Source organism: Crassostrea angulata, chromosome 5, assembly GCF_025612915.1.
Source record: "Crassostrea angulata isolate pt1a10 chromosome 5, ASM2561291v2, whole genome shotgun sequence".
In the NCBI taxonomy this organism is placed as follows: Eukaryota; Metazoa; Mollusca; class Bivalvia; order Ostreida; family Ostreidae; genus Magallana; species Magallana angulata.
The window spans coordinates 36,418,808-36,431,894 of record NC_069115.1 but is presented as its reverse complement, the minus strand read 5'-3'; the positions used below and the strand labels follow the sequence as shown (position 1 = coordinate 36,431,894).

At 33.0% G+C, this 13,087-nt stretch overlaps 1 protein-coding gene across 3 annotated transcripts in view; it reads right to left on the bottom strand.

Annotated features, from left to right (window-relative positions):
• The window catches only part of LOC128183160 (uncharacterized), an 83,577-nt gene extending 73,363 nt beyond the window's left edge, over nucleotides 1-10,214 (bottom strand). The window contains exons 1-4 of one of the 3 annotated variants that reach the window (XM_052852059.1): nucleotides 10,012-10,214; nucleotides 5,772-5,805; nucleotides 4,005-4,091; nucleotides 3,643-3,696 (exon numbers count right to left, since the gene is read on the bottom strand). In XM_052852059.1, the coding sequence (XP_052708019.1) occupies nucleotides 3,643-3,696; nucleotides 4,005-4,037 (87 nt within the window). In that variant the 5' untranslated portion in view covers nucleotides 4,038-4,091; nucleotides 5,772-5,805; nucleotides 10,012-10,214. Of the gene's footprint in view, nucleotides 1-3,642; nucleotides 3,697-4,004; nucleotides 4,092-5,771; nucleotides 6,315-10,011 lie in introns of those variants that run through there. The other 2 variants (XM_052852058.1, XM_052852056.1) reach the window with 2 other exon arrangements.
• Nucleotides 10,215-13,087: the final 2,873 nt, after the last annotated feature.

Below are 13,087 nucleotides of genomic sequence, written 5' to 3'. Positions count from 1 at the left end.
GTAATTTATCAATATCAATATCACATCATCAAAAATATAGGACCTCTCATGATTTTTATCTAACTCGTGTGTTTTTTAACCCCGAGCCATGGCCAAAACTGTAGAAAAAACACAACGAGTTAGATAAAATTCGCATACCATTGCAAATCATAAAGATTCTTTCTATCATATGTCTAATAAATTATAATGCTTGCACGCATTCTCAAAAATAAAGTTTATAGATTCATGGTGTTCAAATAATATTTTATTTTCAGAGATTTTTGTAATGAATATCAATGTTGATAAAAATTTTTGTAATTGATATTAATATTTATTGTTAAAATGTCATATTAAAATGTTATATCTAAATAAAGAGTAGTCATCTGGAAGCTGTCTTTCTGCCTCCTCTTTTTATGCAGACTGGAACTCGGGCTACTCCCCATGTAGAGGGGGTGACAGTCAAGTAACATCTTGGCCAGGGCACCCGCCAAGTGTGGGCATGTTGGAAATAAGATCTCGAGGATCTGTATAGACTAAATATCATAAAGCACCACATGACAAAGAAATAGCTTTATAATACAGTAATGGAGTGTTATGATGTAGAATGGAAGATCGATATTTGCATTAAATATTTTCAATCCTTAGAGGATATGAGAGTATTGGAATTGAGGCAATTAAATCCCATGGCTTAATTCGCTATACAGAATTTTTTTTTATCAATAAACATTTGTAAATTAATTACCTTGGATTTATGTGTCCTGTACATCATTGATGACAACTACTTTTCCTCGACTGGATTGTACACATGCAAGTCTGACTCAGTGAATTCTTAAATGTTTCACTCTTTTGCATTGCACCTACACTAGGTTGGCTTTAAATCTATTTACTTCAGTACAGTTACGATTTCGATTCAGCTGAGTAACCACTCAAAACAACTCTTTCAATGTGGCTCTCACTGTCATCTGCATGATCCTACCCTCTTAAATAATACAAAGGTAGAGGGTATATATTTTTCTATATGCGAAATAGATATCAACTTCAGGTGCGTATGTGGCCTAGCTCATTCTAATATTTGGTTATATTGGTATAAATTAATCTCACGCTCCGTCATACTAGGACCATATTTATGAAAAAAATACGGGTTTTCGTGAATGTTGCAGAATAACCTCTAAGGTCAAGAAATGTTGTTTAGAAATATAAAAGCCGAGGCGAAGTTTTTAAACAACATTTCGAGACCGAGGAGGTTATTCTGCAACATTCACAATAACAAGAATTTTATTTCTATTCTACTAACAGCTCTGATTATCAGCTGATCGGTTAGATCTATAGAGAGAAGTAGGTCATGTTTTCAATCGAGATGAATCTGATTGGTTGAGACGGCTGTTCCGCGTAACCCCAAAGGTTTTGTTAATAATGACTTGTTTGAACATCAGCATGTTTGTTTACAAGTACATCGTTCGCAGACTATCGATCCGAATCGAATGCAGACGATATATATTTTTTGATGAATGAAATGCACACTTAAACTATTTTTGAGTTTTACAAAAATAAATTAGATCAAGGAATTCGATAAATAACGTATTAATTTGTTTTTTTTTTATTTGGACGAACAAGCAGTGGAAATGTGTTGGGGGACGGTCTTGGAACAGCCGCGATTAGCTCTTTGAAATAAACATTAAAGGGAATACACATCGCTCTGAAGGACACTAACCCGTGTTATCAATTTTTTTTAATTATAAAGAGCAAGTTTTTAAGTTATAAACTCATGATCGACTCGAGTTTGGTATGTGCTTAAGATAACTCATTGATGACGTTCGTGGTATATTGGAGAATAATGTCCACGGCATCTCCTTATCCTCGGCAATAACTGTATTAGAAATAATTATAATAAACTCACAAAATAAACCTTCCTTTTGCTTCAGATGAATATTTTTGCACAAATGCATGTACAATCATAAAACATTATTATTAAACCTCACAGACTCGATCAACACCACCATATTCTTGTTCCCTGACCTACATCGGAATAATTATGGCATAAATAATCTAAAAAAAAAATATCTTGACATTCTACATTAAATCATCATGACATGGGGAAAAGAGACCCCAATACCTATATTCATTTTGACATTATTTTAAAGGGAAGGTCAAGGGTTTGTTTAATGCCGTGGTTTTTGTTTTTTGTTTTTAGAAAATACAAGCATTCTAGATATTTTTTTATTATAGTCAAAAATGGACAAAACTCCGAGATTTGTTACTTATTTCCTTCATGTTACACTGAAATTGACACATAAAAACATGATTTTTCAATGTGTTTATCACAAAATTGAGCTCTGGTAAACCCTTCCAAACAAGCTACTGTTATGAAGCATCATTGGAAGAATTTATATCCTGAATTACAAACATCTGTAAGCATCTTTCATTTACTAGATCTTGACATTAAAAGATTGTTTTCCATTTATTCTATGAATAGATGAACTTTGATTGTCCCTGAGTCGTGAGTTGAAAAATTTTTAAATCTAACATATCCGAAAAAATTAAAAATGTTTTCCAGTCCGACCATATAGGAGAGTGCAGCTGCGAGTGAGAAACTACAAGTGTAACGGAATGAGAGACACAATGATGGACCAGACTAAGATTTGAACCTTGACCCCCTGAATCTCTAGTCAGGTGCTGTACAAACTGAGCTATCTCCGCCGATATTCAAGCCGGGTGTGGTCCTTCGTCATTTCTCCCATCCCTTTAGATTTTGTGCCCGTGAAACTAACAGGTTAACTCGTTCCAGGGGAGAAGCCTGGGGTGATCTTTGAGGGCGAAGATCAGTTAAGGGTTGAGGAATGCAACAGTCAGACCGGTTCAATCACCAGCGCCAGAATTATAGCTCAGTTGGTAGAGCACCTGACTAGAGAATTCAGGGGGCCCTGGTTCGAATCGGGTTTGGTCCATCATTATTTCTTCCATCAGGTTAAAATTTTCAAACAAAATGCATTTTATTACACTTACTTCACTGTAAAACTGTCCTTTATTTTCTTAAATATTGAGAGAACTGATCAGTCTGTAATCTGCAATATTCTTTAATTTGATTTATTTTGTGAAAAATAAATATCATTTTTCCTTTGTTCCTTTTCGTTATCTGATTTTTTTTTTTTTACCTGGCTTATAAATTTTGGGATTTTTTTTATTTGTATTTTTACATGCTAAATATAAGTTGTATCCATGTATCCCCACCCCTTGTAGGTGTGTAATTTCTCATTTTCAAATTTAATGGTTTGACCATAGCATGCATATGTAATATCCACACACATTTATTAACTATTTAATTTTTCTCTTTTTCCCTTTTTATTTATTACAAAATGATGTGGCTGTAATTTTGATAATAACATTTTTTAATTCCTCCGCACTGTATGTAAAATTAGCTTTGATTGATGTGACAGTAAAGTTTTGAACTTAGGCATGTATGTAGAACTGGTTAAAAATGCTATGGTATCCAGTAAAACTTTCCTTTATGTTCAAGATCTCATAAATAATTTAAAATCTAGTGTCTTTTTGGAGTTACAGATCTATTAAGGCTAGCTTACATGTGTATCATCGATTTCTGAAAATATTTAATTTTTTATTTTAAAATAAACACACTGATAATTCACATGCATGCAGTATAATTACCTTGTGAACACATTTGCTGAGCAATTTTATGAACATTTCTGGCATCCATACTTTCTGAAAAAAAATAATTAAAATAAAAAGCGATTATAAATAAACACGGATAAATTTACCCCATTGCAATTATATAGCTAGATTGCGTTGAGAGAATTTTCACTGAGACAATGCTAATAAAGTGTCCAATGTTACGTATTTAAGCAGTTAGTGATACAATATCAACTGTTTTGTTTCTTAGTATTCAAAGATAGCTGCATGCAGGTCTGTAGCTCCCGTTATAAAAAAATTAGATTGACGACCTGCAGGTAATTCAAAGATTGCTAAATTTATTTATTAATTTTATGACCGATTTAAAAACAAAAACATACCGATAAAAAACCTGAGTTGTCTGTGACCACCATTGTCTATATAATTCGGCTCTGTAGATCAAACTGGTAGATATTGCTCAACCACCACTGTTTTAGAAATATTTTCGTAAATTGAAAACATATAGACAATTTATTATATAATGGAAAGCATATAATTTAAAAAAAAAAAAACTTTTAGAGGTATTGATCTTTTAAAAAAGTTTTTTGTTATTGTTTGTTTTTATTTTTTGTTTTTTTTCTTCCTTTTTTTTTGTAAAATTTTTTACTATCACAACAAATGTTCAGGTACACACGTGCACAACACATAATATCTGACACATGCATTTTGTGGATAAGAGGTATATATATTGGCATTAACGAATTGAATATATGCTTGATAGATAGACACTTTTATGGTAATTCTTTTAAAAAATCGCTGTGATAAAAATTATGAGATCTTACAGGTATATAATTCAAAATTTAACCAAATAGGGATCAGATATTCATGCTATACTTAAATTGAAGCTTGTACATCTTAAAGTCAATGTACATTAACGATAAACATGCATTCCCAGCTAGATTATCACTGGTAATGCTAATTGTGACAATCTACGATAAATCGACCGAGGTCGATTGTTGATCAACCTTTTGAATTCCTGATACCGTGTAAATAACAATTGATACATAAAAAGTTTAAAACACTCAAACCAAAATAGGAGCACAGGGCGGTCAGGTAACTCGGATGAATGCACACTGTGAATGAAAGTTGTGTATTGCGCAACACTATATATATATCCATGTGAACTGGTTTACACCGGTTGCATTTGCTATTTGGTATTACAGACACTTTATATATATTGTAACATCCCTCTCAATTGAGGAAGTAATCAATCTGTATGTACATTTGATGCCAGGATTTATTTAATTTTTTATGACTCGTGCACTTAAAATGTCAGATATCGACATTTATATTCCCACTTGGTAATTAACAACAATAACTTACCACTTATTTCATTGTGTGTCAGCAAGAATTAAATCGTTAATGTCAATATGCATGCATTTCACATTCTCATGCAATAATTTGATATTCATGTGGGATATGCATTTGATTAAGGTATAGCAACATTGCAGGAAAACCCCGCGTAAGCAAATGTTAAGATGGAACCCAGTTCTATGATTGAGATTGTTTTATAGATCGATGTATCTGATCTACATGGGTTTTTGGTCCAATAAAATCATATTACTTGTTTTAACTTTTATATGAAGCTAGCTTGTACTAGTAGTAATTTCCTGTTTATGATCTATACATTTCACTGTGAATTTGGTTACACTCGTAGGTGATTGTCAGATATTTAAAGATATGCTAGCTTAATTGTCTTAAGTCAATGACACTCTGCGGCTATTGGACCAATTAAATAGATTACTGACACTACATGCAAGTTCAGCAAATTAATAGAAAGAAAGAAAATTCTATGGACGTATGTTTGATCATGCATCTACATGATGTCTCAGTGACCCATAACTTTATAAATCTATAATTTGATACACTAGTGGCTGATTGTCAGATATAAAAGTGCTTGTCTTTACTCATTTTTTTATCCACACCAACATTATTAAACTACAGGAACCATTAAATTAGTAGTCGAGGGGATTTCTATCACCCACTTCAAGTGTTCTCAACAAGTTGCCCTGTTGATTAGATAATAAATTAAATCTCCACTTGACAAATAAGTGGAATCAGAACAACTAATCATTCATTTATCGATAATACGTGTGTCAGTTTCTTACCTGTAAGTACACAAACTTCCAGTTATTACTCCACCTTAAAATTTAAAGAAAAACATAGAACTTCAAGATTATTAAATTTCTTATGTCAATATGCACTCCCCTCTGATATGCTCGCTCATGTGCATACAATTCTACTCAAATGAAAAAACACCTGTGGCCACTTCTGGGAGCTATATTTGATCTAACAATAACTACTTTATTCTTGGCGATTTCTCATACCGTCAATGGTTATTGTGCTGAGCTTTAATAAGCATAATTTAATACAGCTTGATTTGTATTTATAGCTCTAGCTCTAAATAAAATGACAGGTACATGTAATACATATACAGGTATATTATCAGAGGCTGCATGGGCTTTCTCTTTAAATATTTAATGTCCCTTTATTCTATTTGGATTAATAAACCGAGTAGGGATGAACTTGGTTAGGGAAGAGTTCAATGTCTTTTTCTAATACAAATTCAATTATTTGCAAAATCTACTTGTGGCGCTTGGGGGCCGCTGGTCAGGTTAATTCTTGTCTGGTTATCTTAAAAACTAAAACAACATATATTTGAACATGCCGTCTCAGATGTTTTATACAGTTTGTTTATTGCATTTTTTAAACAAATTCACAAAAAATAACACTCTTCTACAAATCAACACTCTTCTATATACCCCTTCAATCCTTTTCTGAGATATTTAGTTACTAGTCTCACATAAAATTATGAAACATCAGGTGATTTATTTCAAATTCTCTTCATGCATGGTCAACATTCAGTTTCTGATTATTATAAAGTACAAATACACTGCTTGATCATATAAGTTATAAACGTGTAGCTGCAGTCTACCTCTCTAAGAAATACTGTGAATCCTGGCCTGGAATGATAACTAAATGACCCATTTAATTTAATTAAAATTGGGTAACTGAATATAGTGGTAAGAAAACAATTTTGGTTGACGGCTAGCTATATTGTCTACAAAGTATTAGAGTTGGGACTGACTAACAGATGGTTTTTTTTAATAAATGGTCAAATGATATTTGTAAGGCCCAAGTTAAACAATGATCAAGAATAAAATGGGGTGGGGGGATAAGATATCAAACCTCTGCAAAACATCCCCCTTATTCCACTTTCTTCTATGATGAGCAGGTAAAATAAAACGTGTTGAGATTATAAAATCTTAATTTCTAAAGACCCACACCCCAATTTGGAAAATTCATACTTGTTACATTAAAAAAATTACTGCTGAAAAAATTTATTAGGCTTTGATAGACCACCCCCTCCCTTCCACTGATGTCTCAACCATACAGCCATATTAAGGGGGAACAAGGGGTTGCAGTGTAATCTTATTTGTCAATGAATTTTTTGCTATTTTTTTTTTACACATCTTCATTAAGATGTCCATTATAACATACATCATTTTCATGAGTACTTTCTTATCTTGCAAGGGAGATATTTTGATAGGAATTATTCCCCTTTTCTGGCATCATTTTTTTAAAACAAATTGTGAGATGCTCCTCCCATGCAGACTGGCCATACACGGGAACAGAGGTAGTCACCTGACCTAAATATAAGTTAAACAGATACTGGCGTGCTACCAGTTGTCACCGAGTACCATTTATCAGCACATGAAATTATATACAAATCAAAGTACTGAAGTACTGTCGGGAGTTGATTTTATTGATGATTATCAATTTTAAAATCAACGATATGTTATTTTGCCTAGTTTCTAATCTGTATTTGAATTACGCACATTTTTATAATATGAATTCTCGATCTTTTCCGACAAGAGTTTCGAGAAAACCCCATATGAATCATGTTGTGTAATATTTAAAGATAGAATTAATTCCATCAAACTGTGTATCAGTAATGGAAATGTGTCAAAAAATTGTACACGTCTGGATCCAAGCAATATTGAACTCTAGTCTCGTTCAACCAGACGCTCGGCTGTCTCCGTTTATCTCCGACAACCAAGAGGGACTCTTTGCTTGTCGGAGATTTACGGAGACAGCCGAGCGTCTGATTAAACGAGACTATATTAAACCCTAGCGTAGAAATACATGCAACCACAATAAACAATTGAATTGTTCGTACTATATAATATACTATTTTCAAGGTTTTTTTTGAAAAACAATAGTACAGCATACAGTACACCGAATTTATCTATTATTTTCAAGATCAACGTCTTTTCAGCGGTGGTGATTTGTGCTTAGGTCCAAACACTGTTTCACTTTCGGTTGGCCAGAGTAACTGCATAGGAGAGTTGATTAAAAATCAACTCCCAAAAATGACAAAACATTGCACTGAGAAATGGTACTCGGCGAGAACTTATCGCACGCCATTAGAGACACTTGTTTCTGAATGAATTTGTTTATAAAAATTAGGGAGGTACATGTATATACATGTTTTCTGAGTGTTAATTCGATAACACGATCTTGTGGGTACTTTGTTTTTAAAAAAGAAGGCAACCTGAGTTATTTGAGATGTCTCAGCCGATGTAGAACTTTTTTTGTTTTTTTTCACCATGTGCAAATGATCTTTTGTAATTCTATGGCTAAAAAGTCACTTACATGCTTAACAACCAAATTATTTTAAAAAAATTAAAATTGGGTGTACTTCCTGTGACGACCGGAAGTTACGCTAGATTACACAAAATAGTGTTAACACATGCACATACATAGGTCTATCATCCCACAAAGTTTAGCTGTTAAAGTCGTAAGTTTAGCTGTTAAAGTCGTTACTGTTTTAGAGATCTCGATGAAATAAGTTTTAGAGATTCGTTGAAATAAGGTTTTTTGTCTCGGGACAGGAAACGGAAAACGGAAGTGCTCAATGAAAATTAAATTTATCATTTCTTGTTTACTTGCCTATCTTACATTATTATTTATCGAAGTAAATAAAACTATCAAATGTTAAAAAGTTAAACAGATAAACAGCTTGATTTGTTTAAACTTTTCCGGTGTTGACCGGAAGTGACGGAAGACAAAATAAAGTTTCGTGTCTTGAATACTTACAGTTTCTGAGATCTTGCGGGTTCAAAATATGTCTTAAAAAAGCTTTCTGAGATAATCGAGATATCTCACCGGAAATAAATATTTTGGTTATTTAACATTGCATAGATGGCATACGTAAAGATTTATACTACTGTCTTTATTCTACGGAAAATAAATCAAATACGTAAAACATATTTTTTGAAGTGCTTCCGGTGACGACCGGAAGTTACGCCGAGCAAACCGAAAACGTGTAAAGTCATCTACATACATAAAGTTTGATTGTTAAAGTCATTACCGTTTTGAGATCTCGAGGAGTCAAAGTATTTTGTCTCAGGACAGGAAACGGACAAACGGAAGTGCACAATGAAAATTAAAGTTAGCATTTGTTAAACATTAGAAAAAAGGTATTTATTGCCAATCAATTTATTTAAAATTGTCAAAAAAACCCAGTTAAACTTATAAACAACATGATATGTTTGTACTCTTCCAGTGTGGACCGGAAGTGACGGTGGACAAAATGAAAGCAGTTAAACACATCTTCAATCAGATGTCTATCATTCATGAAATTTTGATCACTAATAGTTTTTGAGATCTCGTGGGAACAAAATTAGTTTTAAAAAAGCTACTAGAGGTAATTGATACATGTATAACTCACCGGAAGTAGAATGTTTTTGTTAATTTAACATCGCATAGATGACACATGTAAGAATTTATACTATCATATTCATTCTATCTGAAATAAATAAAATACGTAAATAAAATAATTCTGGCCGAGCTGCCAGTGACGACCGGAAGTTACAACGAACAAAACAAAATAGTTTAAACACATCTACAACAATAACTCTATCATCCCACAAAGTTTGAATGTTCAAGTCTTAATCGTTTCTGAGATTTCGATGCCACAAAATTTTCGTCGCGGGATAGGAAACGGACGACCGGAAATGAATTTTGAAAAAAGGTAAAATACACCTCTAGGTATTATCATTTACTATCATCCCTGAAAATTTCAGAGAAATCTATTCAGCCATCTCTGAGAAATTCTGCCGACAAAAAAGGAGGAGAAAAAAATAATTAGAACGAGAGAAAGAAAGAAAAAATTCTACAATCACTATGAGGTCTTCCGTTTGTAAACGGAAGACCTTTATAAAAATAAATGGAAACCCCATACACTATTATTAGATACTGATATATCCGACTCCATAATGAGGAACTTTCCACTTAAGAGCGCATAAATATTTAATAAGTAGTTAAATAAGCATATCAACTTACCTGTAAAAATCAAGATTATCCAAATTGCCTAGTCTATTGACAGAGGATAAGCCTTCTTTCACTTAGAGCTCCTTTGCTAAATACAGCGTGTTAGTACGACGGCGTATAAGTGCCATTTAAAATTGGCAGAAAAAAAATAAATAAATAATATCGTTTGAACGATTCTTAAAATCGTTTATTTGATTTAGAATATTGTTTGTACGATTTAGAAAATCATTTGTACAATTTTTAAAATCGTTTGAACGATTTTATAAATTCTATTGTTTCACTTGGATGTATATAAACACACTTTTTTTGCTGTGGAACAGCATTGGAGTGGAACGAATAAATAAATAAATAAATAAATAAATAAATAAATATATATATATAAATATATATATATATATATATATATATATATATATATATATATATATATATATATATATATATATATTTATATATGCAATGTGTATCGTTTTGTTCCTCTCAAATTGTTATTTAACATATATATATATATATATGCAATGTGTATCGTTTTGTTCCTCTCAAATTGTTATTTAACTGTATTCCACCTGTATCTCATACGACTGCGTAGTGCGCGGCCAGCGCGCTAGGTTCCGACCGTCATATTGCACAAGAAGATTTCTGTCTTGCTTAGATGGCCGAGTGCACCCCTGCGAATGTTATTGTCATTTGAATTTTAAATCAGGTGGTTTATTTGACCCTTTCAGTTTCGCAGTAACAATCGTGCGTCGTGTTTATAGTCTATTTTAGAGAATCTAGGTACTTGTAGTCAAATATAAATTCTAGAGGTTTATTGATTTTAAACTTTATCTTCATTAATTGGTGGGTAAAATGTTTCCTAGAAATAAATGTGACAATACAAAAATAGTTTTTTTCTGCTGTTGCAACAATTAACATGCGTAGTAGACACCCCCCTAAGAATTAATTTTCGATCCGCGCCTGACCTAGTAATAACACTAATAGTGAAACAGACTGTACTATTTTATGCAGAATGTTCCTTGAAAATGGCTCGATATAATAAGTTTTTATGCAAAACATTCACCCATTATTTTTTTAAAAAAAACATGGTATTGCACACCACAAGCATCAAACATGACTATGAATTTATTAAGCAACCCAATGTTTATGTTATCAACCACTCTAAACGTGGTTGAACACGAACGATAACTCTGTTTCGTATATCATCTTTTAATTTAAAAAAAACCCGCTAGATAATGAAATAAGACATACATCTTAAAAGATGTTGATGTTTTAACATAAATCAAAGTAGGATATGATATGAAAATCGACCAGTACTTACGTATTTTGAGAATATTATCCGAACACTTATACTTCCGCTCGAAATTTCACAGGAACTGAACAAATCTCGGTAAAGTCTCGTAAACTTTTATTCGAGCACCTCTGGATTTATTACATACTTAGCAACGATAAAGAAAACACTAGACACGATCTCGTTGCAAGCAACGAGGAGGTCTTCCGTCCGATTTTTAGAAGAGGAAATGACCTTGCCTTTAATCTTCATCAACAAAACATATCAGGAAATGCAGATGTGATCTAAAGGAGCGATGGATGAAGGATTTTACACCCCGTTGGATCCCTTATTTAAAGGACCAGCCCCATTTTATTTCATATTAAATAAGAAGTATTTTGACCTAATAACAGGTCTAATGACCTGTAATATAAAGAAACCGAAGAAAAAAAGAGGGTCTGCCTTTGTAAACGAAAGACCCTAATAACAATAAGAATAGAAGGGTCTTAAGCGGAAGACCCTAATAATAAAAGACTGTTTTTGTCTAAATCTTAATTGAAGAGTGTTTTTCAAATTGTATCACAGTCTAACAACCCTTTTATGTTGAATATTTTAGTTAGAAAATTAAATAAAAAGGAGAGAAAGAAATAGAGAGAAAGAACAAATCTTGGCTCCGGCGAGATTAGAACACACAGCCTTTGCAGGTGTCTCAAAACATGGCTGACACGAAATAATTCCCGAATTTGTCTTTGAATTTGGGGCGTTTCCGCCCGGGAGAGGAGCTGAATTTTTTTTAGATGAAAAACAACGTGTAAGATGTCTGACTATTCAGGTTTGGTAACAGTGCGAGGTCATTTGAAATATTGATGCGTGTTTGTGTCTGGAGGGGGGGGGGGGGGTGAAAAGACCCGAGCTTGATTTTCGTCTTAAATAAATCGAAAATAGAAGTTTGAGGTGTGGATCTCGGATTCGTTTAACAACATTTAGGGCAAGTCCTAAAACAATGACTGATGCATTTTACCCATGTATTTCAGTGTTGAGAATGTTTTTTTCGTGTCGGTTACTATTATGTTTGACTGTTTTATTTTAGCAGGATTGATAAAATCTTTATAAATGTAGAAATAACGAAATCAGTAACACATAGATTTATTCGGTAAAAATTTGATGACAGTAATTTCCACAGTTCTAACATTCATAAGTAGTTCACACGCTATCGTAGATACAGACTAAACAGAAAACAAGAAATATACATGCAACAGAAATGTTACGCGGCTGCTTGCATCCCTTGTACTGTGTACATTTTAAGTCCCCGTACAGGCTATACTCGACGTTTGATCTCAGGAATTTCTTCTTAATTGTTCAAACCGCTGCATATTTGGCAGACAATAAGAATGGGTCCGAGGTACATTTACACAAAATTTCATTAGAATTAAGTAAGGGGCTCGGGAGTTAGAATTTTTTTCTACAGTACATGTCAAGCACGCCAATCGAAACTCAAATCCCCAAAAATTCATATCTTTCTTAAAAATGAACGAATAGGTCTGGTTATTAGTACAGTAATCTAGACTTGAACTAGGTTGAAAATAAAGGTTCAAGATGAAAGATCCAGTAAAATCAGGCCAGAAAAACGAAATGATTTTGTGAATAGGAAGGAGGGGGGGGGGGGGTCGGTTGGTGTACTGTGTAAATTTAATTTGCACGTATAGGCAATAAACGCCGTTTAATCTCAGGAATTTCGTCTTAATTGTTCAATCCGCTGCATATTTCACAGACAATAAGAATTGGGTCCGAGGTTCATTTTAACGAATTTTCATTAGGATT